We start from the raw sequence: 26,194 nt of genomic DNA, 5'->3' as shown, positions 1-26,194 counted from the left end.
CACTCCTGGGTTTTGCCTTCTCACCTGTGTTAGTGACATCTTGCTGCTTCGGTTTTTTTCTTTCGTCTATCAACATCGTTTGTGAGGCTCATAGTCATATTTTTAGTTCCAGTTCATTCGATTTCACTGCTGTATGGTATCCCATTTTCTGGCTACATCTCTATTTGATATTGCTGGAAAATTGTATTGTCTCCAATTTTTTGCTATTAGGATACAAGGCTTCTGTGCTTCTCTGTGTCTCCTCATGTACGTGTGCCAGAATATAAACCTGGCCGTGGACTTCCTGGGTCATAAGATAAATGCATCTTTACCTTTACAATATGCCTACAAGTCATTGTCCAAAGTGGTTGTATTAATTTGTATTCCCACTAGCTGTGTCTGGAAAAGCATAAAGTGCATCTTTTTCTCCAAAGTTTTATAATCACTAAATCTCAGTTGGACATACTACTATCATTTACTCTTGATGAGAGTCTGAGCTCATCATCTTGTAAAGGGACTTAAGTTACACCAGAAAACATACGGAGGAGAAATAATTATCTTGACTATCGGTAAATATGAACAGAGACAGGACAGCTCTTCCTTACAGAATTCCAAATAATAAATGTGGAAGGAATGAAGGAAATAGAAAGTCAACATGAGAATACCAGTGTAATGCCGTGGGCAAGATCCACTGATAAATACTAAAATATGCAGGCAGAATTTAAGGCGAAACAGGCTGCTTGCATAGCTTTAAATATATCCCCCCAACATTTACCACTGACTGTACGGTTTTAACATAGATCCTCAAATTCTTTGATACTCCACCTCCAGGAGACAAATCTTTATTCCCCTCCCTCGGTGTGGGCTGGACTTAGTGACTCCCTTCGCCTGAATAGAGTGGAGAGGGGAAAAGAGGAAGTTGACAGTGGAGAAGCCTGGCCAATGCCATCTTAGCCACGCGATCAAAGTCAACATCCGCTGTAAAGATTCATGTTGATGTCATACCCCCATAGGATGCTGTGTAAAGGACACTTCACTTCTACGGTATTCTTCCCAAAAACCTGTGACCCCAGTCTAATCGTGAGTGACACCAATGCACATTGAAGGACATTCTACAAAGTACCTGATGAGCGTGTCCAGTGTGACACACACCTGACCTAATGTGTCACAGTTGTGAAAAAACAAGGAAAGATTTGAGAAATTGTCACAGATTGGAAGAGATTAAGGAGACATGGGGAATAAATGTAAGGGGAACTCCTGGATTGGATCCTGGAAGAGAAAAAGAACATTCTGGAAAAGCTGGTAAAATGTTAATTGTCTGTATTTTCATCAATAGTATTGTACCAATGTCAATTTCGTAGTCTTGATAAATGTGCCATAGTTATGTAAAATGTTAACGTAAAGGCAGCTGGGTGAAAAGTACATGGGAACACTCAGGACTATCTTTGCCACTTTTGTGTAAGTCTAGAGTCATTTCAAAATAAAAAGTTTATAAAAATCCGATGGAGGATGTAGAGCAAATATGTCTGTTCATATGATTCATGTGAATGGGGAAAATGTCAAACGAACTAAATTTTAGTAGTATTCTACATATAAAACTTCCCTTTATTCCACGTGGACTCAGTACAATTTGTGAGTTGTGTGTTTCTCTGTTTTTTTAAGTTGCTAATTTATTTGCAGTTCCTATAGGTCTTAGTTTTTAAAGCATTTTGTTGCTGTATACTGAAGAAGTAAATGTCTCCTGAGGGTTCGTGCCTTTTCGTTTTTAAGTTTTATTTTCCGAATTTCTACGTGCTGAGCACTGTACTTCTAATGTAAACAGTCATTTTTTTTACCACGAGAGATGCAAACGGTGATGTTGATTGCTTTTCTGTTATAAAGATTTATGGTGTGCTTGCAGCAATAAAAGCTGGTATCAGCGGACAAACTAAATCTTACATATTTACAGATCTTGTTAGTTTATCAATTTGCTTTCATAGCACATGGGTCATTCTTACTTATAGTTTCATACCTGGTCTTGACGTCTGTAAAACCACATCCCTCCTCCTGACATCATTAGTTGATTTTCCCTCTTTATCACTAAATGTTGTCACCAACAGTTTTGGAGTAGCAGGTATAAAGAATATAACCTGTTAAAGGCAAATGTTACTCATAATTCGTTTTTAGACACTGTTGTGCTATTTTAGGGGTAAGGTGTTTATCCTTGCGCTCGTTTTATCTGTTGATTCTTACATGTAACCGAAATGAGTAGGAGGACTTTGTAGACTCGTGGAATTATTGCAATCGAAAGAGCACACTGCTGTTCTTCCTGGACTGTAGCTGTTCAGGCACTGTTTGTTGTTGTTCATTTATTTATTAAATTTTGTAGAATGCTAAAAATCTGTAGACTTTTAAAAACACTTTACAAATTTATTCTTAAGTTTGACCCTGTAATTTTAATCATGTTTAAAGCATTCTTTTATAAACACTTGTGAAAACATGATTTGTTTTCTTTAAAATGCTTAACATTTCTTATTTGGCATCCCACTGCATTTTTTTTCCTTCTCTGATAATATTAAAACTTGCCTTTTAGGGCCCAGCCCAGTGGCGTAGTGGTTAAGTTTGCGTACTCCACTTCAGCGGCCTGGGGTTCACGGATTCAGATCCTGGGCGCAGACCTAGCCCATTCATCAGGCCGTGCTGTGGTAGCATCCCACATAAAACAAAGGAAGATTGGCACAGATCTTAGCTCGGTGACAATCTTCCTCACAAAATAGACAAAAAACTCGCCTTTTAGACCTCTGCTGGCTCCCTAGTTCCTAAAAATGTAAGCCCGTGGTCCTTGGCGTGGGCATCTGAGAGCATTCACAGCTGCCTTCAGGTGGCCTCTTCACCTGCTCCTTTCTCACTCAGCCTCTTTTCTAGCTTTCCTCATCTCCTCACTGTTCTTTCTCTAGGTGGCTGCCCTCCCACTGTCCTTCTTGCCTTTGCTCATTGTTCTCTCTGCTCCCGTCTCCTGCCCACCACTTGTGCAAAGGGCACGCCTTCCCTCCTTGTCTGGACCTATCTCAGGCAGCAGCCCCTGGGCAAACATGCACCGGCTGAAGACGTACCATTCTGTGTTCCACCACGCTTACTAATTCACCCCTCCACCATGGAATTTCTGCTTTTTATTAGAATTTATCTGTTGAGCTGTTTGTCTCTCTTCATTGCGTATCCATGAAAGAAGGACATTTGAGTGTACAAGATCACTTACTAGAGGCCAGCTTAAATATAAATGTCACCCACATGTAAAAACTGCCTTCCACCTCTTTTTCCACCTCCTCCCACCCCCTATCCCCACAGCTCCATCTGCAAACCTTAGATAGGGCGTGCCTGCCAAAGGAGGACACTCAGTACAAATGCCTCTCCCAGATTATTCAGTGTTCTCCCTTTATTTCAATATCTCCCTGTACAGGTAGTCTGTCGTTTGTATTAATAAGGCTATCCTTTAAAATGCCACTGCTCTTAGAATAAGAAAGGGCCAGCAGTTACTTGCCATGAGTCTTTTTCGTGATGGGCCTTGTCTTGAGGTCAGGAGGGGTTTTGGCTATGTTGGACAATGAGATCAGTTAAAAAACATTTTGACTGGTAGGAACAATGGACTGGAGCTAACAAGATCCTATAGTTTCCTCCTGTAATGCAGTGTACATAGTGTCTCTGGTCGTTAGAAGGCGCTAAGCCAATGCGAGTCGTGCTGTCGTTGCCCAGCATCTTCGTGACTGTGGTCGTTGTCATCGTCCTTTGTGAGGGTCGTCCTAGGATTGTAACCAAGAAGGATAATGTTATTTCCAGGTGAAAGTTAGTCTCAGATGCCATCCAACCTAAGATAGCTACAAATAAATTTTCTTACCAAATTTTAAGTTCAAGACCGCCCATACCGTGTTAGAGAGTCCGTTTGTTCTTCCTAGCCTGCATTACGTCTGCAGACTCTTAATAGTTGAAGGGCAGGGACTCTCCCTGGGCAGAGTTCAAAAACTGAGAATAATTTAGGATCCCCTTGAGGCCTGTGCAATGGAAAAAAATTTCCCTTACGTGATGCATATTTCATACTTATGTTGTTTACCATTTCTAAATTTAGAATGGCGGCACATTTTATGTCGGGACGTTTAACCCATGGACCTTTGTGGCCAGCTTTTATTTTAGGTGCTGATCTTTAAAAATCAAAGAAAATATAACCATTGTAATGATTTTTGCTTATGATAGTATGCTTAACTCCGAATCTGGCTTTTGTGAAGTATCAGTTTAGCTGATTATCCTGTAAATGTCCCTTTAAAATGAGAGTTACCCATAATGGAATATTTGCTGGAGAAAGACTGCAAATGAATCGGGTGAAAGTCATTTCCCCAAAAAGTGATTCTTGGCTACCTCTCTTAAAATGAATTTTGACTCATTAGTTTTCCTTGTGTTGTCCCTGGCTTTGGATATGGGTTTGTCATTTGGGGAGCTTGTGACTTTTTAAAAATTAACATCAAATATTTTTTTTGTCCAGTTGACCTCATACATCTTAAGGCTATGCGTTGTATGTATTGTCACATATAATGAAGAGAGAAGCATTTGTTATTTGGACATGTTTAAATACAAAGTAAAAAAAATATATATATATATGCATAGGTAAGACTTGGAAAGAAGATGTTTTTAATGCCTAAAAATTATTGCTTTGAAGAATTTTCTTCATGGATTCTGTCTTTCTGTTCCTTTGTATTTTTTAATTCATTTAGACGGGAAGTCTAAGCTTTTACTCATTTGCTCTCTAGACAATGAAAGCGGAGACTTTGGTGGGTGTCATAAAATACGCTATTACACACAGGTTTGTTCTGAAAAGAAGCCTACAAACATCACAGAAATTAGAGTCACTGTGAGGTTTTCCTTTTGTGTATACGTCAGTCAAATTATTGGCTCACTTCTAATATCAGTTTCAAGGTGTATTTGTGTCACATGTCCAAAGCAATAGTTCTGAAATAAGATTGGAAGGTATGAAGTTATTTTACAGTGTTGTTTCCAGAGCTAAGCATCTGATGAAGCTGGATGCTTGGCCTCCAGGATGTTAACTGAAAACAGAGGGCTGAGAATGCATTGCTAAATTTCAATAGCAAAGTCAATAGTTTTCAGTAGAGTGTTTATGGTAAATATTTAGAAATATTTGCATGTGCTGGCTCATGTTGTGTAGTGTTTGCAGCTGTATTTTACTGTGGGGCTTATAAATTCGGTGATATTCACCAGTGGCCAGTCCAGTCTCTCTTCTCTTTGACACCATACCTGGGCCAAGGAGTCGCTGCCCTTAAGAAAGTTAGGGTCTAGTTGGAGAGAGAAAGAGAGAACTACACACCTGAATTTCATAGTTAATGTTCTAAAACACAGACACTATTTCTGCTTTTGAAGATGACTAAGAGACTTCTTTAAAGACCACTGAACTGGCATTTTAACCTGTGCTTCAAACCCCTGGGAATCACAGTGAGAAATCATTAACTGTATCCTATTAAAATCCTTAAACAAGAGACCTGAACTAGTCTCATTGATTGAAATATCTTCTCTGTTTCTAATTCAGTGTTTATCCTTGTGCTCTCTTGGGGCACTTCTGAGCAAGAGATACCAGAATGTGTACGATGCATTGCATTTCTCTATCGGTGGCTGATCTAATACCATCCACTAATTGTATGGAGAACCACAGCTTAGAGTATTTTGAAATTGATTTGCTTTTTTGAAAAACCCACTTATTTAATTGAGCAAGGGAGTAAAATTTTCTGCCTTATTCCCAGTTCTTTCAGACAGTAAGATATCACCAGCATTGACTGAATTTATCCATTAGTAAGCTAAATTGAATACCATCAAAACCAAAGATGTCTTTTGATGTAGTAAGACATAATATATTAATGTAAAATATTTTTAGAGGGGCCGGCCTGGTGGCGCAGCGGTTAAGTGTGCATGTTCTGCTTCTCGGCGGGGCGGGGTTCGCCGGTTCAGACCCTGGGTGTGGACATGGCACCACGTGGCAAAAGCCATCCTGTGGTAGGCATCCCACGTATAAATTAGAGGAGGATGGGCATGGATGTTAGCTCAGGGCCAGTCTTCCTCAGCAAAAAAAAGAGGAGGTTTGGCAGCAGTTAGCTCAGGGCTAATCTTCCTCAAAAAAATATATATATATTTTTAGAGAGGATTATATACAATATGTAGACTTGAGAGAATGTTTATACTTAATGTTGTATGTCTGTTATATATATGCAGATCTCTAAAAAGTCTTCCTCTGAGGCCGGCCCCGTGGCTCCGCTGCGGTGGCCCAAGGTTTGGTCCTGGGCGCCGACATGGCACCACTCGTCAGGCCATGTTCAGGCGGTGTCCCACATGCCACAACTAGAAGGACCTGCAACTAAGATATGCAACTATGTACCAGGGGGGACTTGGGGAGATAAAGCAGGAAAAAAAAAATGGGCAACCGTTGTTAGCTCGGGTGCCAATCTTTAAAAAAAAAAAAGTCTTCCTCTGATCCTCCTTCATGGCATGTCCCCGTATGCATTCCTCTGTCGCTGCCTTCCCTCACTTTATCCCATCATATTGAATCAGGATCATACCTGTGCTCTCTGCGAATTCGTAAGTGTTCCTCTCGTCAGATTCTGGTAGTATTGTTATTGCTCCCTGGCGGCATTTCGCTCTAAGTGCAGTGAAATCCCTTGTACTTGTCACTTGGGTTACAATGAAAATTTCACATGGGCCGAGAGTGGAGGGATGATGGTTACAAAAGGGAGCCTCTTTGCAGGGAACTTTCATTTAAATTAAGTTTTAAAGTAAAACAAGCTTTTTTTTTTAAGGTATTGATTTTCTAAAAATAAATGAGCCATTGATCGTGGGAGTTAGATTATTTTTAGCGTGCTGGAAAGTAGTCAGTATTCAGAGTGGTGTCCAATAGTGCAAGCCCAACTTGCTAGCCAGATTTTGCCAGAGCAAATTGTCCTGGCAAAATACCGAATTTAATATGCGTGAGCCCGTGAAGTTGTTGCTTTACGCACCACTCCATCAATAAAGAGGAAGGATGTAAGGAATGCTGTGGGGCAGGGGTACTCCAGCCCCTTAAGAGTCCTCCTTGCAATTACCTTACCTGCCAGCTTTCCAGCAAGATAAATGGAAGCACTGTAGCTTGAAGGTGCCTTGGTTAGAATGAGATGCGGTAAGGTCTCTGTGTTCTTTCCAGGCATCATAGATCTGATAGTACTTATAAAAGAAGAATAGTGTTGGTGCCCTGCTGACTAAATTGTCCTCTGGAGGAGTATTAGTTACACAGCTTCTTTGTTAACGAGGCTGAATGTTTAAACTACTGTTGAACTTCTTTTATTCACGTGTTTTAAGATCGCTATACATACCGATACCCTAAGTATCTGCAGGGCGGGAATATTTCTCTGTAATTTACATATAAAAGTTACGTGTGTGTCTAACAGTAATATAGAAATGATATCTTTTTATTACTCTTCTGTTACACTGAGGTCTAGTCAGCGCTGAAATTCTGATGACATGTGAACAGTAAGAAAGCCACCGTTTTTATATTTTTCTCTTGATATTTCCTTGATCAGCTGGTTGAATAATAAAAATGTTTTTCATGACTTTTCAGCTTGAATGGAGCTCTCTTAACACTCACCCATGTCACCTTTTCAATCCTAACGTGGAATTTTAAGGGAGGACAGGGAAGGAATTTATAGGTAGTGCAGAGAATTTAAAAAATTTCCCAGGAACGCTTTGTTTTTCTATGAAGAAAGGTTTGCACAAAATTACTTAACTTCAAAGAATGATTTTTTAAAAATTGAATCTGCATTAAGTCTTTTCTATGTTTAATTCCCTAAGTAGTATAATAGAAGGTAGTGGTTTTATGTCTGGTTATCTACCAGTTTTTTTTTTCTCTAAAGATGCATGAAAAGCATATTGCCTCCCAGCTGATTCTGATCCGACTGACCCTTTGTTTGTCAGTGACAGACATCTGTTGGTGTTAGAGAGTGCGTCCATGCGTGGAGCCCACCGCCCATCCTTATGGGGGCTCCTTCAGAGAGAGTACCGTTCTGTCTGGCTCCCACTCGGCGTTTTCCGGGTGGATGCAGGAGTGGAGTCAGGCCCGTTTTTGGTGGCGCCTGTGCAACTCCTGACGTGCAGTGGGTCACCACGCAGTTCAGCTGAGGCCTGTCTCACTCATGTCCCCAGGCAGTGAAGGCCTGGAATGCCGCGGCTCTCTGATCAGAGGTCAGCACGTGTTGCCTAGTAAGGGCCAAATAGTAACTATTTTAGGCTTCGTGGGCCATGGGGTCTCTGTCACAGCCGCTCTCCGTTGTAGCCAGAAAGCAGCCATAGACAACTGAGAGGAATGGCTGTGGCTGTGCTCCAGTAAAACGTTATGGACCCTGAAATTTGAATTTCAGATATTTTTCATATATCACCAAATATTACTGTTTTGGTTTTCTTTTCAATCTTTAAAAATGTTTGGGGGGCCAGGCCCAGTAGCCTAGTGGTTAAGTTCAGCATGCTCCTCTTTGGCGGCCCAGGTTCAGTTCCCAGGCATGGACCTCCACCACTCGTCTGTCAGTGGCCATGCTGTGGCGGTGCCTTACATACAAAATAGAGCAAGATTGGCCACAGTTGTTTGCTCAGGGCAGATCTTCCTCAGCAAAAAAAGAAAAATTTTGGCTTCTGGGTGGAACAGAAACAGATAGGGTCCGATTTTAGCCCACACACCATAGGTTGCAGTGCCCTGCTTTGAAGAGGCCCTGCAGGTGTGTCCCTTTGCGCTTCATGAATTGGTTATGTCGGGTTAGGAAGGGAATGCTTTGGGGGTAGGGACTTAAAGAATCCTCCGGGTCCCCGGCCAGTCCTCCACACCCCTACAGCCACCCCAGCTCCGAGGCTGTGCACAGTGAGGAGCCAGCACTCAGCCTGGGACAGGGAGGAGAGGAGAGACTCCGTCCTGTGTTCTGTTTCAGCGCATCAGTGCGTGTGTGTGTGCACATCTATGAGCTTAAGTTTTGTGCCGAGGAACTCGGATAATTGGCTTGATTGCTGAAGTGTAAATGCCTCTACCATGTATGTAGCCTGTTACTTACTTAATAATCTTCCTCTGTTTCTACCTGTTTCAAAAAAAGTTGTGTTCAGTTCCAAAAGTCTGACGCAATGTTTCCAGTAATCAAGTTAAATACATTTTACCAGCTGAATATGTGCAAAATCATGCATCTCATGTGCCCTGAGTAGAAATGTTTATATGTTTTTTTCTCTCAATTCTGCAAACGTGATTCAGTTTGTTCCATTTTATTTTGGAGATTTGATGGCAGTTTTTTCTAGGGTGGTATTTTCAACCTACCCTGTTACTGTTAGATTTGTTATTCATAAGCAGATTTATGTGACATTGAAGATTGCTCTCTGTTTTACTTAGAAAGATGTTATTCTTCTTAGCACCAGAAATCTTTGTTTTTCTATAACATTCATCTTTTTGTGGGGTTTTCATCAGCTATTCTTTAGAATGTATTTTTTAATCATTGGCAATTTGCTGTTAAAAAAATAATTATATGAATTATTTTTAGAAAGAAATTAAGTATATTATATGATGTGAGAGAGGATTAACAGATAAGCTTTCCAGGAGACTAGGCTCCTAATCTTGAGTTTGCTTGATGCCGTTTTGGGGTACCCTGAAGAACTGTACCCAGCTCTGCTTTACCTGGCCCCATTTGTACTTCCTGGTCCAGATCCATTCTCCAAATCCAGAGCATCTTCCTCCAACGGTTTTCAAAGCCCTAGTTTTAGAAGTCCCAGGAGTAAGCAGTGATGTAAGAGGAAACATTAATAGAATTGAATGAGTGGAAGGTATCAGGTAGGATTGGCTGTGCTTTGTGGACAGTAGCGTAACAGGTGTTTCTGATCGCAGTGTGCAGTATTAGGTTCTAGATTATCAAGACAAGTATCTTCTCCGGCTACTCACCCTTTAGAACTCACTCAGCACCGAGCTGTCTGCCGCCTCTGGATTTGCAGACCTAGTGATGAGAATCCAGTCCTCGTGGCAGGGCTGCGCTGACTTACCGAGCATCTGCTGGTGGCCCCGTTGTAGGCCCCGGTGCCACAGCTGTGAGGAAGGCCAGAATAAAGTCTCTGGCCCCCTCGCATTCTGATGAGGGTGCGAAAGACAGTGTCCTCCCTTCTCTTCTCTAATGCCCCCTTCATCATCAGCAGCAGATGCATTCAACAATAACTTTGATTCTCTGAGCTTCCGTTTCTATATCTGTCAAATGGGGATTTTAATAACTGCCTTAGAGGCATAATCGAATTAGATAGCATTAAAATTGTTTGCTTACAATTGTTATAAAAAGTAAGGTATAACATAGGACTCCTTCTGCCACAGGAACTGTCTAAGGGACTTATTTGCACAATATCGTATCAAAGTACATGTCACTACTTTATTTTAATGGCACTTTTGCAATTCCTTAAAATGTAAGAATTTCTCACCACAAGGTTTGGTTAAAATTTTGACTGCCATTACATCAGAATGTCCTAGTTTGAAATTCAGACAGTGCTCCAACATTGACTTCTAAATAGAATGATCCAAAGCCATAGTTTTCAGTTTACTGAAGTGATCACTTAGGAATCAGACATGCCATTCAGATGGTAAGTGGCCGCCTAAAGTGCTGTTTCCTGTGACTCTTGAACAGGTTGCCTTGGACCAGGTGCTCACTGCTTCAAGGAAAGCTGTAGGATGGGTTTATGAAAGAGAGGCACAACTTCCCTCACTTTTTAGGGATAGACCAGATCTTATGGGTTCAACTTATGAGAGACCTCATTAAAGTCTTCCAGAAGTAACTGGCCATGCTCTGGATTCTGGCTGTTATCCAGAAAACCTTTGTCTCTGAAGGGGGCCTTGTTGTGATTTTCAGATAGTCTCTTGATGAGATATTGGTCCAAATACATATTACTCTATAAATACAGGCTGTTTCTTTCTTTCTTAGGACCTGTCTGGCTCCATCGATGACCTCCCCACGGGAACGGAAGCCACTTTGAGCTCAGCGGTCAGTGCATCCGGGTCCACGAGCAGCCAAGGGGATCAGAGCAACCCAGCTCAGTCGCCTTTCTCTCCGCACGCATCCCCCCATCTCTCCAGCATCCCTGGGGGCCCCTCGCCTTCTCCTGTCGGCTCTCCTGTTGGCAGCAACCAGTCACGATCTGGCCCAATTTCTCCTGCAAGTATTCCAGGTATTCATTTCTTAATAATATTATTTTACTCTATAGTAAAGACAGACCTAGCGTTCATTAATAGCGACGTCCATTCCATTACTTTTTTCACCATTTGAAAACCTAGTGATGGCACCACATATTAGGAGCATAACTTTGTGAATTATCACCAAAACATGCAAGAGTCTCAATTCCTAAAGACACTCAGCTAATGAATATAAACACCCGATTAATAAAATCACCAATTGCTTTGACATTTTCGGTTTGCACGTTTACCTTAAATTATGCCATAAAATTATTTATTCTCTTAACATATGTTTTGTAATGATTCTGTTAACTAAGATCCTCTGGTAAGTGCCATGAAGGTGAGATTGGTGACTAGTAGTGGTCTTGGTATTTATGGTTCTATTTAGTTTGTACCATGGCTGTTATTTTCTAAAATATTTTTAGTATTTATACTTATCAGTGTCTTAATTTGCCAGCACACGTTCAAGGCCTTGTTACTGGTACAAACTGTTACTTTCTAATTTTCTTATAAGGAGTTCATGTTCCAGTTAACTCTTGCCTTCAGCCATGTCAGTAGTCATACTGCTGTATCTTCTGCTTCCTTTGTTGTGTACTTGAGGTTCCTTATTTATTTGTCAGCTGCCTCATCCTCATCCAGCTTGCTTATCTCAGACTTCATCCATTCAAACCCACCTAGCAACTAGCTTTCCTTTATCTGCAAACTAGATGTAAAGTTTTTCTATGTCACTTGTGCTAACATGATATAGGTGGCTGCCAGAAAGTGCTTTTTACTAACCTATCAGAATTGATATTGAATTGCTAATAAATTTTCTGATAGTTTGTTCTGTTATCTTGAAAGCATGGATGGTAGTTTTGCCACTTTACTCCTTTTATATTTAAAAAAAGTTTATTATGGGATGTCATATATATGTGAATATATATATAAACATACATAGCACATCAAATGACTACTCATGGACCCCCAGTTGGGAGCTGGAATGTTACTAGTGTTACTGTATCTACCTGTGTGTGCCTTCCTTATTTTCAGCTCTATACCTCTCCCCGTGCCTCAGATATCTCAGAATATGTTTTTAATCATTCTTTTTGGCTTTGGGTTTCTTTTTTTTAAAGAATTTTATTTCTAACATTCATAAAGTGCATATCGTTAGTCTTACTTAGTTTTGAGCTTTATAGAAATGTATCATATTTAGAATAACTATATAATTTGTCATCCAAGGTGAGATACTTGTGAGCATGTAAAAGTTGCTATTAATAATTACAGTAGGACATCAGGCATAACGCGGGAACGTTCTGGGCCAATCAGGAAATAAGGTCACCCCAATCATACTGTATGTGGTCTTCTAAGATTTGCTTTATTGACTAAATGATATGTTTCTAAGATTCATCCATATTTTGGATATAGCTATAATTTGAATTCATTTTGATTAAGGTGTTTTTGATGTTACTTTTCTTTCAGAAATATTTGTCCTCATAATGATTGTAATAAAACCTGGATTTATCTGCTTTTAATATTTTTAAAGCTATGAGTACTCCATATTCCAGAATTCGTCAGGCGATTTTTGGTATTGAGATGGTTTTTGAGGCATCACCTACATATACATTGGAAAGTTCTGTGTAAAATATTGTATGTGTTCAAGAACTCGCTCCGCTTTCCGAATTGGGTCAAAAAGACTTAATAACCTTCTCTGAGGTATAAAGATATTGTAGTTGTTCATTTAAAATCCCTGGCGTGGGTCGTTCACCCTCTGGGGATTTTCACACACACGTTTATCATTCCAGATGGGGATTTTGAGACTCTATTGCACTGCGTGGATTTTGGTGCGGGATAGAACACATAACCCCACAGAAGGGCTCACTGTAGACACGTGACATTGCCTGCTGTGGAGCGGGTAGCTCGGCAGGTGGAACTGGTCTCAGGTCCCGTGAGCTGTGCTTTGCACACAATGAAAATTGGTCAGTGGGTTACTCTTCCAGTGACCTATGAGCACCGTGCAGTGAGACCCCCGCTTCACAGTGACCAAAGGGAGAACCCAAGTGTGATCTCTCTCTTTCAACTTCTTGTAAAAGTGAGTTTTTTGATAGAAAGCTTTCACCTTTCTTGGAGATGGTGTTTAAAGCGTATAGTTTGTTTTCTAAACTTGTGTCAGAAATGCTAACTGCCTGGGCCGACATTCTCATTTCACCATCCCGTCCCCAGTCGGCTCCTTGCAGCCTGCATCTGCCAGGTGCCTGAAGCAGCTCTTCAGTGATCTGTACAGGAGAAGAAATGACGCAGAAAACATTGCACCTGTGAGGGGGCGTGCTGTTCAAGTAAATCCGTAGCTCTCCTTGCTGAGTGTGAAGACATGCAGTAATAGAATTGCATAAAACCTGGCAAACAGGGCATTTCCTAATGTCAGTGTTATTCCGAGAGGAATAATCTCTTAGAAGATCTGATGAGCAGTGTTGGCGTTTGTTTACCTCCCTCCCCAGTGGAATTACACACAACACCTGACCTGGATGGACTTCCATCCTCGTCTGATCCCACCTCCTCACTTTAGAGCTCCTTTACGAGCTGTGTGACCTTGGACCAGCCTCTCGGCTTCTCTGCCTCAGTTTCTGCGTCCGTAAAGATGATAACCACATCTCACAGGGTTCCCGTAAAGGTCAGGCATGTGACTACACTACAGCAGGCCCATGGTGACATTTGGTGCGTGTTAGCATGGCTGTGATGACGGTTATTGTTATTGTTGAAGCTGAGTGCGAGAGACCCATCCATGGTCATCACTGTCCAGAACAGCACAGTTGGTTTTGGCACCAGGTCTCCTGATCCCTGATCCGGTGGGGTTCTTGTGCAGTTCAGAAGACGTGTATGTAAAGTTCCCACTGATGAGTCGCTGTGTTTACTGAGGTCGTTCAGGAGGACCGCTACATCTAAAAGTGTAATATATTTTCGCAAAGGTGAACCCATTTTTCTTCTAACTTGAAAAAAAAGATAGATGAGCGGTTGCTCTTCATGGGGCTTGGGTCTGAGAAGGTTAAGAGGAGCCCAGAAGAATAAGGTGAAAACTAGACTCTAAACTCCCCTCAGATCAGAGGCAGACTGACCTCTGTGTGATGTGACGGGCAGGCTGGTCTAGCATAAAATTGAACCATAGGTGCCATTCAAGATCCTGGGTTATTTCTCTCACTTTTTTGGGTGTATCAGGACAACATCACCTAACTAATGTCAACACCACCCTAGCCAGGGCTGCCACGTGCAGTCAAGCAGGTTGCTCATTGCACAGGGACATGGGCCCGAGAGGTGCACACGAGTGAAGTTCAGGCTGCTCGCCTAGGGGACGGGGCCCCCTTTTTAAATCCATACAGAGGAGCCACAGGGCTGTGAGCACGCTTGTCCTGGACCTCCTGATGGTCACCGTCCATGGCTTGAGTCCAGACACTACCTGTTTCTCCACTCTGTTCCCACAGCTAGGCCCGGGGACATTCAGACATACGTTTTTGAGAGATACTCATCCAAAATTTTATGTGGTGTTATTTTAAGGGGATTTGTTCAAAACCACACTTTAGAGATGATCATAAAGTTGTTTTGGTTTTTTGTTTAACTAAATGCAAAGACACCTTCTTCCCTTAGAGGAATAATTATACCCATTTAGTAATCTCACCTCCTCCTTTTCCCATCGCTAGTTTTTATGTTTCAGTTCTGTTAATTTCTGCATTAGATCCTAAGATAATTTACAGTTTATCTTCCTTTGTTTCCAAATCCATGCCAATGAAATAAAAATATCAGGTAGAGGGGGCCAGCCCAGGGGCACAGCTGTTAAGTTCGCACGTTCTGCTTCGGCGGCCTGGGTTCGCTGGTTTGGATCCCGGGTGTGGACCTACGTGCCACTTGGCAAGCCATGCTGTGGCAGGCATCCCACATATAAAGTAGAGGAAGATGGGCATGGATGTTAGCTCAGGGCCAATCTTCCCCTCAGCACAAAGAGGAGGATTGGTGGCACATGTTAGCCCAGGACTAATCTTCCTCCAAAAAAAAAAAAAGTGTGTGCATGGTTTCCCACCCAAGGCCTGATTCTCAAACTGCTGCTGTGGGAACATCCGTTGGCATTTCCCCTTATTTTCTGTATGTAGCCTTTTGCTTTCTTTTCTCCCCTTCCTTCCTCTCACTCCCAGCACCGACTTGTTTTTTGTGACCTCGCTTCCCTCCCATTACTTCCCGCTCTATCTTGCTCCCGCCTCTCCACGTGTCACAGATTGGCCCTTTCAATCACTGTCTCTCCAGCAAGTCATTGTTAAAACGCACAGCTGTTGTGTAGCTGATAGCTGGGATGAGGGGAAGCCAAAACGTGGTGGGAGACTCGTCCTGGTGCTGCTTTCCCAGGGTTTGTTGGAAAGATCAGTCCTTTTTCTCCATTTCGGCTGTGGTACATGAAATTGACAGCAAATGAGAAGTATCTCAGAGGCAGAGAAACAAAACCCAGGAAAGCATCCCGAATGGCTGAGTCTGTTTTCTTGCCTGTTAAACCGTTTCTCCACCCGCTGCAAATGTGCCCTCCTGTCATGCCGCCTCGCAAACACTGCGAGTGTCATGGGAACAACCCCTGTGATACACTGGCACAGCATTGGCCCTGGCACATCCCTACTCAGTGGGGCTTTTCCTTCCTGCCTTCTTTGGAAAGCAGGATGGAGATTTTCTGTGGTAAGTAGCCACATGGATCCTGTCCCTTTGTCTGCGCCTTGCTGGGCTCCAGCGTGGCAGCTCTCTATGGTGAGGAGGGAAAGACTTCAGCCCTGGTTGTTGAATCTTAACAAGCATTTGAGAACAGAAATGTATACGTTATACCTTCCCCCAGTGCCATTATAAATTTTCTTGTTTTGTACTTATTGTTTTCATTTTTCTCTCCTCTTCATATTGATGTATTTATATTTAGAGGCAAATGAAATATCTCCATCTTTCTTAGTGGTAATGTGCATGTAAATCCACAATGTCAGGTGCAGTTGATTCTGAAATGTACGATATTAAACATTTTGTTTCCCTTCTAATAAATGATTCCATCACATTGTGCTTTTGCTGCTTCCTGGGTTACATCCTAGAATTATTTCCCTTGGTTTAGGGAGAATAAACCACTGGGTCTCGAATGTACTGTGTAGGTCTACACTGGGCCTAATTCGTCCTAACACACAGTGGAAGCTGACACAGCAGAACATCAGAATGCATTGCTGTTGCCAGAAGATTTAGTGGATGTTAATTTCCCTTGTCTTGCCTCCAGAGCCAACCATTCTAGTTTACTAACAAAGCAAAAATGTAAATAAGCCGAACATTTATTTTTATTTTTATTTTATTGGCCAAAGGCTTTTGTCAGCTTTTTCCTCCATGTGCTGTAAGCAGCAACAGTGTTTAAATATTAAGAAGGGTGAACATACAGTGGGGGATGGTGATGGGCAGGCAGATATTAACTGTTCGAAGCCTGATAAACGCTTTTGTTTATGAAAACTTGAAATGTTCAGACTGCTGAGGGTAGTTCATTGGTTTTTCTAACATAGATCTAAGGATAGTAACTAAATTTCCTGAACAGACTTTTCCCCCCATTCTTTTTTAGAGCATTTGGCATTTGTACCAAGTTCAGTTTTAGGTGGAATAAAGTTACTTTCATCTGACTGCAGAAGGGCTATTGACTATAGCAGATTAGGACCAAAGATACCGAATGATGGGTTGACATTAGTGTCACCACGAATAGACACCTGTTTCGTGGCTATTCTTATTCTTGCACAGTGCTAGGTGTTTATTAAACATCTTCCTAGCCATCAGAGACAGAAATCAAATAAAGTTTCATCAAATATGAAAATCAAGCTCCCTCTTTTTAAGGTCGATGTGCTTTGCTGTTGGAGGTGGCTCAGCTCCCACCTCACCCCTCCCCAGATTGGCTGCTGGCCCAAGGAGAGGGAGAGGCCAGGGGGTCGGTGGTTTGAGAGCAGGGAGGGTGTGGAGGAGGAAGGAGGGCGAGGTGGAGAGAAGTCTTTCATTAATCTTTCAAGAGCTGCCTTCATTGCTCCCGTCTTTCTCTACTCATGCCTCCCTCCTCCAGGAGCTCTCCTTTCCTCCCTCCCCAGCCCGCGGGAGCGTCTGCCCCCGTGTGCACACGGTCCTCCAGGGCTGAGCTGCTTCCAGGGTCCTCCCCACAGACCGCAGCATCCTGTGCACTGCGCCCCTTTACTTACACAGACTCATACCTGGCATATAACTCAAGTCGCTGTCCTTTGACAAGGATCACAGGTTTTAACAGCCCGTAGATAGCCCTTCCACTCTCATAAAGCACCGGTTACTTTATAGTTAAGCCTGATTCTCTGAAGCTTTATCACTTCAGTTCCTGGATGGCGAGCGATGCATCCAGCATACCAACTAGCCGTAATGAGTTTGTACCCCTCAGGAAAATCTTAGACACTGAAAGAATGCATTCCAAAAAGGGTGGCACACATCAGATTAGATGTGGAAAATAAGTCTTGGGCAGCATTTTGGTATATTTGGAGCTCTTCTGTGTAAGTGTTCACCCAGTTTTGCCCTCTTACTTAGCAAGTGAGAGCTAAGTAGGCTCCTGTAGGAGCTGATATGGCTGCAGATACAAACAAGAAGATATTCTGGTCAAAAAACTAATTTTCTTGCTTAATTTGACATCAGACAAGCAGATTCTAGAAGGATGCTATAATGGGAAAGAGAAAAATGAACTGCACTGAGGAGATAGTCATAGGTTGGAGTGAACAGGAAAGACTTTAGTGAGAGGAAATGACAGTTCCTGGTCTAATTTGTCAAGATTAGTACCTATAAAATGAACACAGGAGGGTGCAAACCAGTGTGTCTCTCTCTCTTTTTTAATTCATTCCCTTGGATTTTTAGAAGTCAAGTCTTATTCTAAATAAGTAAATTTTCCACTTTTTAACTTACCCTTGGTTAATAAAACTCAGGGTAAAATCATGAGTTTATTTCCATATATAAGGGGTTCAAAACCATTTTCCTTCATGATAACATTGGAGGAATCTCTAAAATGGCATTGCCTGTAATGACAAATTTTTTATTCTAAAGTCTGCACAGTCCCCCTACCTGGTAATTTATTTTAAAACATCTATCAAGTGTTCTTTTCTGGCTTCGCTCAAAGCAGAAATCCTGCGACAGCTTGTTGCAAGGAAGATGCATGCTGCTTATTGGCAAGCTGAGCCGGAAAGAAAATTCTTAAACACAAAATGCCATTGATATATCCGTGTTTTTAATCTGTGGCAGCCCAGAAAACATCAATTTAGCAGTTCTGCAAACCAAAGAGAACTTCAGCCAGTATTTTTTTTCCCCTTACAAAGTAAAATATTTGTATGTTATACGAAACAGTAATTTCAGATCCTTTCCAAATGATGCTTAGCAACACTTAAGAAAGCAACAATACATTTTGTCTTTTAGCGAGATGCCATCACAGCTCTGTATGGCTTGGTTGTTAGTTATTAGAGCCCTCCCCTTTAAGATACTAATTTAAAATTCAGCCAGGATCCTGGTTATAGAAATCCAGTCCTTTGGTCATGGGTGGTATGCTGTTTCTAGAAGGCAGGTTCACCGCTGCCCCAGGGTTCTGAGCCCCTCTTCCCTTAGAGGTCCCTCCTGACCCAAGCCAGGTATTCTGATAATTGGGGGATGAGTATTTTTTTTTTTTTCAGAAGCAGAAATCTTTTCAGTTCTTCCATTCCAACAAATTTCAAATTAAGCCTTTTCCACTTCTCCTCCCACTTTCAAAAATAGGAGAACATTAGGATTTTCCCAAAATACACATTCCCAGTTGGTTTTGCTCCCCCTCCTAGTTAAAATTAAGTTAGGCAGTTCAGATTCAACTTGTCTCTCATTTTGCATTCCCTTTCTTTGCTCTTCTGCGTATGAAAATATAGGAAAGCCTGTGTCACCAAGGCAGGACTTGTGCTTGCTCTTGCTCTAGGATTCTCAGTGACTAATATGTTTACATGGTGGCTCCAGCAATCCTCTTCTACTTCTCCAGGATTTTTTTGCATTGTTCACTGAAGAAGCACTTCAAATACCATCTTTACTGTTTGTTTCCATTTCTCGAGCTGAGTAGACTGTCACCGCTCTCAACTTGTGCTTGATTGAAGATTGTTGCTTCTCGAATCAGCAAGGTGCTGCCACCGTCGAAATGCCATTGGCATTGACCTGCTGTATTTTGTCGTCCCTGGGAATGGGAAATTGGAATGGAGGAGTACGAAAGTGTTTATGAACTAATTTTAGCCTAGAAGTAAAAGTTTCAAAAATCAGTTGACTCCATTTGGAAAACGATGGTAAAATGAGTAGTCCTTATAGACAAGATGTTCCTCAAGTTGATTTCACAGACTTCTGATGTGAGTTACTGTATTTTCTAAAGAGAGTAAGTTGCAGTTGTGAAACGAACAAAACCATTTTACGGAGAGTGTTATGTTTATTTCCCTATCTTCTGATAACCCGGGAGCCAGGATGATGATGATGTGTTGATTGATTATACCCGTTAAGGCTCGTCCTAATCAGTTCCATCACTTATGCTCAATTCACACACTTGCACCTTTGATTTCTCTTCCATAACAGGGTGATGTGTGTTGTCATTGACTAATGAAGAACAGAATTGGTTTCGGCATGAGACAAACGGAATGCCGACACCAATCCTAAAATGCATTAATCTTTAATAATCCGCATCTGCATGTTTATAAATGCTATAACTGGGGACTGTTAATGTTGATATTCTCCCTTCCAAACTGAAAGTGACATAGGAGTTTGTACTTGCAAACAACGTTAAATGCGTAGAGCTGAATGCCAAGAATGTGACCTTGCAGAGGATGCCAAATGTATTAATTCATTGGATTTTTTTTTAAGGAGCATTTTGCACTCTTGCTATTGGATAAATCAGATGATATCCCAAGGAAGGCCAACCAGCCCAATTGCTCATTTTCCTTACTTTCTTAATTTAGCATTCTCTTCTTTGATTCATTCATTCAGCAAAGTACTGAATGTGTATTATGCTGCTGGCATGTTTCTAGGAACTAGGGGAAAGTACTGAACATAAGTGACAGAGGGCCCTGTCCTCATGAAACTTAAATTCTAGTGGGAAAGACAGGAAATGAGCAAATAAGTATATAACTTATTGTCAGGTATTGTTAGGGAAAAAATTAGGTTGCTTATTTCCATGGCAGTGCATAGGGAAGGTGTCTCTTAGAAATTATTATGCAAACCAGAGACTCGGGGATGGAGGGGCAAAAGCACGGAATGTCTGGGAGAGAGGGATCCAGGCAGAGCAAAGAGCCAGGACAGACGCCCTGAATCAGTCATGTGCTTGGTGTGCTGAGCAGGGGACAGATAAGGAAGTCATGGGGAGTGGCGACAGAATGGGTAGGCTGTTAGATTGGGGAGTGACCACGGGCCAGCTTATACAGGGCTCTGTAGGTTCTGATTAGGATTTAGGAGTTTATTTTTAGGTGTGATGGGAAGCCACTGGAAGGTGGAGATGGCAGGGTTCAGTATAGGCTTTAGAAGGACCATGCTGGCTGCTGAGTGGAGAGAGTGCTATAGGGCCCGGGTGGAAGCGGGGGGCCTGGGTGGGAGGCCACTGCAGCAGCTGGGGAGTAGGCCGTGGCTGGACGTGTGGTAACAGTGGTGGGGGCAGATTTTTGGCCCAAGAAATTGGTACATGGTGGTTCTGTACAGTGGAAGACAAAGGAAGGAGCAAGTTTTTGAAGGGAGAATCAAGAATTCGGTCTTGAACGTGTTACATTTGAGATACCTGTTAAGCATCCAAAGGGGCATTTTGAATAGGCAGCTCATTATAAGAAGAATCTGGATTCAGAGTAGAGATCCAGGCTGGGGAAATAAGTTTGTGAGTCCTTAAGGTTCTATCTGGGATCACCTCAGGTCTGTAGCCTGCATCTTAATCACCTGCAGGGCTTGTGAAAGCATAGACGGCTGGGCCCCACACCCAGTTTCTGGAGTAGGTTTGAGGTGGAGCTGGAGAGTTCGCATTTCCAGCAAGTTCCTAGTTGATGCTGAAGCTGCTAATCTAGGAACTACTGACATAGGGAATGAGTGAAGGTCAGTGGTTCTTGACACCGGCTGCACAAAACATCCTGGAAAGGACCCGTGCTAGCCCGGCCCCCAGAGATGCTGACTCGGTCGGTCTGACTGGAATACTCCACCAGTATGTCTTTAAAGCTCTCCTGTGGTTGTTCTGGTAGCCAGCGTTGAGGAATACCGAGAGAAGAGTTCTGGGACTGAACCGTAGGACGCTCAGTAACGTAGAGACCGTGCACAGGGAAAGGAGCAGCCAGTGGCGTAAGTGGAAAATCAGGGAGAGTGTGGTGTTGTAGAAGCCGTGCAAAGAAAGCGTTTCTAGAATATGCAAGAGACCAACTGCGTCCAGTACAGCTGAACGCCTCCCTCGAAGTGGAGGGCGTGTTTGAAAAGGAAGCTAACGTTCCCAGTTAGGACTGTGTATGTAGAGGACATAGAAAAGTTTGGGGGTGAATGCCCATTTTTATAAGGCAGCATGTTGCCATTTTTTCTGATTTTCCAATTATTCCTTTAAGTCCATCTCACACAAAATCTAAGAATCGTGTCCTTTAAATTCTGCTTGAAAAACGGCACAAACATGCTTAAAGAGAGCTGAACCTCATTGTGTCATTTTTTTATTGTATCATTGCTTTTTGTTAGAAGTGGACAGAGGAAAACTAGTTCTGTATTCCCTGTTTCAGTGCTACTGATCATGACTTTGTGATGAATTCCTTTTGCCTGGAAATTCCATCTGGCCCCTGACCAGCCTGGCAAACTCCTACTTAACCCTCAAGACCCGGCTCTAGTGTCTTTCTCTTTGCAAAGTAATGCTGACCTCTCCATGCCAAAGAGAGTCCATCTGTCCGTCCATGGGTCCTCCACCTCACCCAGGAGCCTCTTGAAGGCAGTGAGCATTGCTTCCTTTTTATCCCCAGTGCCAAGAACAATCCCTGGCAAGTAAGAGGCACTCAGTGAATGCTGGCCAAATTAAAGAGCTCTTGGAACAAACAGGAAGTCAGGTAAAGAAAGTTCTAAAATTGACTCCTTGTAGAACCTTTCCTCCCCCGGGCTGGGAGCCATCTTTCTGCCTTTGTGTTTCACAATTTATGGGATCTTTCTATTCCCCTTTCTCCTGAAAGAGATTCCACTATGATAGATTATTTTACTTTCTTTCCCCTTATAAACAGAACCTGAAATAGTGGCCCTAGGGTTTGTTGATCTGAACCAGACGTCTACCTACGTTGACCCTCCCTGGTTCCAATCCATCATACACAGAAATTCTGCCACGTATATATTGTAGCAAAATTCTGGAATTGCCTAATATCCCATTTTTATCTCATTATTTTTAATAAATATCTATTATTAATAACTAACCCTATATTCAAAGAAAATGTCCAATTAAGAACAGATTGGCTGTGGAGAGAGTTTTGTCATTACCCAGATATATTCCCATTTTCCAAGTGGCCAGTGTCAGCACTGGCTTGATAAACGTGGAGTGGTGAAATATTAGCTAGTGACTGGAATTTGCGCTTCGGCAACACGTGAATAATATACTCCAGATATTTGAAAGTGACAAGTAGAAGAAGATAAAAATGTCTCTTCGTGGAAAAGATACATTTCAAAAGCATACTTGCTGAATGTTTACTTAAAATATGAAATAAAAGAACTGATAAAAAAGTCTGTGGTACAGATTCCTTCCTTCGTGCCAGCGTTGCTGTGGTCTGCACTCTGCCGCTCACAATGATCCCGTATCAGGGGCTCCGTGCGACCTGGGCTCAGCCCCACAGGCCCGTCTGCGATTGGCTCCCAGAGTGTTGCCTTGCCCACAGCCAGGCCCTGGCGCTGGGCTGGCAGTACTTTGCACCTCAGAGGCACAGCCCTGAGAGCATTGCTGCTGCCTCCCCTGCCTTATACCTAGTACCTGCCCCTAGTACCTTAAATAAAAATAGTAAAGTGATGTCAAGTGTGTGCGATCCTCTTAGAACATAGAGTTCCCTCAGAAGCCTGGGTTTCTTTAAGTCTTTCAGCATCGTACAATGCGTTAGCTTTCTGTCTTCTTACTTTTTTTTTTTTTTTGAGGAAGATTAGCCCTGCGCTAACATCTGCCGCCAATCTTCCTCTTTTTGCTGAGGAAGACTGGCCCTGAGCTAACATCCATGGCCATCTTCTTCTACTTTATATGCTGGACTCTTGCCACAGCATGGCTTGCCAAATGGTGCCATGTCCGCACCCGGGATCTGAACCGGCGAACTCCGGGCCACTGAAGCGGAACGTGTGCACTTAACCACTGTGCCACCCTGCCGGCCCCTTGTTACTTTTTAAAAGTAGTTTTATACCAGGGATTTAGAAGTCTTAAGTTTTATCACAAAAATAAGCTCTCATTATTTAGTGTAATTACAAATGCAGTGAGTTTTTTAAAGCCTTCGAGAAAATAGTATATTATTTTAGTACATAAATTGACAATTCCATACCTAAGTAGAAAATATGTAGAAACCATCTTGCGTATAATGCCAGTATTTTATCTGTTGGTCCCAAATTTATATATATTGTGCTATTTTCCTCAAATTCCGATATTTAATTCCCAAACTAGATCTGTTTTCCTACCTTATCTTGCATCCAGAAGCAGCACAGAAAGGCCGGGGGCTACCATATGCACCACCTTTTGGCCTGGAAGGTGTGGTCCCTCACTCCTGCAGGGCACACGGGCGCTGCCCGCTGTGTTCCTATTGTAGATGCAAAACGACCCACGACAGTGTGCATCCGGGTGTGGTGCTTATCAGAGCTACCCACGTTTCCGGTTGAGAGTTGTCATGACACGTTGGGACCCAGAATAAGAAATTTGTGATGACAGCAAGAAGATGGAGGCAAGTGAAACTTTTTTCTTGAAGAAAGTGCCTTAAAAAGGCCTGTTGCTCTCAGGCGGCGTGGAGCAGCGACCAAGTGGAGAAGGGGAGCAGGCGCCTCATCTAATCTGTCTCCTGGGGGCCCAGGTGGACAAATTGGCAACCCCGTTCACAGCTTTTTTCCCTCTCCCCTTTGTACCCTAAGAACTGCTAATCGGATCCATGCTGCTGCAACTGTGGTTAGTTATTAACAGAATAAAAGCAGATTTCTTCAAAAGAACGGGTGGGGGAAACGACTCTACAAAATTGCAAGGTTGTTAGAATCTTAAATGCACAGCAGTCGATTTTTTCCCCTCATTCTGAATTATACGATGAATACAAGTCTTTCATCTGTCACTATACCCATTTCTTCAGAAGGCAGCCAAATATTAAGCTTCTCGAACAAAAAAGGCATCTTAGAAAGAGGAAAAATATTGAGGAGGAATAAGAATGGGTAAGAGTCGGGGGAAATTAGGTTTTGTTTTTATTAATTTGTCCTAGTGAGAGAAACATAAACTGCCTGCTCCATTGGGGCCACCCCTCCCCCCCCCCCCCACAACCTCTTACGTTACATCAAAGCAAGGATTAGAACAGATTTAGCTGGTGGCTGTTCTGCATCTTGTGTCTGGTGTTCTGCGTGAGTCAGGATTAGAACTGACCACTTTCTTAGAGATGATGCAGGGCTGTGGACCTCGACTTCCTGGTGTAGGACAGGTGAGCTATGTCACATCCAAGCACACCCATACTCCCCCCCCCAAGGGGATCTCTTTGTACCCAAAGACCTTTGGATTTTATACCTGCGCTTTATTTTTTTTATTTTTTATTTTGAAAAAGAAGATTAGCCCTGAGCTAACATCTGCCGCCAATCCTCTTCTTTTTGCTGAGGAAGACTGGCCCTGAGCTAATATTGTGCCCGTCCTCCTCTACTTTATATGTGGGACGCCTGCCACAGCATGGCTTATCAAGCAGCGCCATGTCCACACCCGGGATCCGAACTGGCGAACCCCAGGCTGCCAAAGCAGAACATGCACACTTAACTGCTGCACCACTGGGCTGGCCCCTGTACCTATACTTTAAAGCTATTGAAAAGGGTGTATATTTATGAGAATGCTGAGTATAGACAGCAGATTTTCAGTATGGTGGCTTATATATTTCAGTGCATCTCAGATGTTCATAGGGGAGGCCTCCTGAGACCCTGAACGGAAAGTGGAAAGACGGAAGTGGCTCTTGCTTTCAGTCAAGTCACATTTGCTCCTATTCCCTGTGTCCTGTTTGTATCCTCACACCTCAAGTTAACTACAAGTTGATAAGCTTTCCTTAAAGTTTTTTCTTTTATTCAGTGGCTGTTTTTTTCACAAAGAGACACAGTTTTTATTCACTTCGTCACAGTTATTGGAGGAGTAAGGAACAGCTAAACTGAGTGGAGCCAGAGAGAGAGTGGTCAGCCAGGGCATGCTGTGTTGCTCAGGCCCGTCAGCAGCTGTAGGGCAGGACTGAAAGAAAGTACACCAGGGGCCGGGCCAGTGGCACAGTGGTTAAGTTTGCACGCTCCCCTTTGGTGGCCTGGACGCAAGTTCGTGAGTTCGGATCCTGGATATGGCCCTATGCACTGCTTATCAAGCCATGCTGTGGCGGCCTCCCACAGAGAGAACTAGAAGGACTTACAACTGGGATATACAACTATGTACTGGCGCTTTGGGGAGGAAAAAAAAAAAGGAAGATAGACAACAGATGTTAGCTCAGGGCCAATCTTCCTCACCAAAAAAAAAAAAACAAAAAAAAACCTACACCTTTCCCACACCCTCCAGGTCACTTGGGAATGGTCAGGCTGGCAACATATTTTGAAGCTGAGAGTCTTCTGTATGTCAGTGTTTTAGGACACTAATTTATCGTTTATCCAAGCTTGTAGTGACCTGAATGGCAAAGTCTAGAAATCTCTTCTGCCTTGTATCCCCTGACTTGACTTGTCGCACACTTTGCAGGAGCCTTTTTAGTTTCTTGCCTCAAGTTCTCTGTAAAAAAGTGTCTACCCAAAAGACCTTGAATGAGTTTCAGGTAATCAGACTAT

The 26,194-nt window shown here is 42.6% G+C and overlaps 1 protein-coding gene across 11 annotated transcripts in view; it reads left to right on the top strand.

Moving 5' to 3' along the window:
* ARID1B (AT-rich interaction domain 1B) overlaps positions 1-26,194 on the top strand; it is a 413,167-nt gene that overhangs the window by 282,224 nt on the left and 104,749 nt on the right. For all 11 annotated transcript variants that reach the window (XM_044761123.2, XM_044761128.2, XM_044761127.2 and 8 more), the window contains one exon: positions 10,959-11,202. In XM_044761123.2, coding sequence (XP_044617058.2) covers positions 10,959-11,202 — 244 coding nt within the window. The remainder of the gene's footprint in view (positions 1-10,958; positions 11,203-26,194) is intronic.

Source organism: Equus asinus, chromosome 1 (genome assembly GCF_041296235.1).
Source record: "Equus asinus isolate D_3611 breed Donkey chromosome 1, EquAss-T2T_v2, whole genome shotgun sequence".
NCBI classification, from domain to species: domain Eukaryota; kingdom Metazoa; phylum Chordata; class Mammalia; order Perissodactyla; family Equidae; genus Equus; species Equus asinus.
The sequence above is the reverse complement of the archived record's forward strand: the minus strand, read 5'-3'. Positions and strand labels throughout refer to the sequence as shown.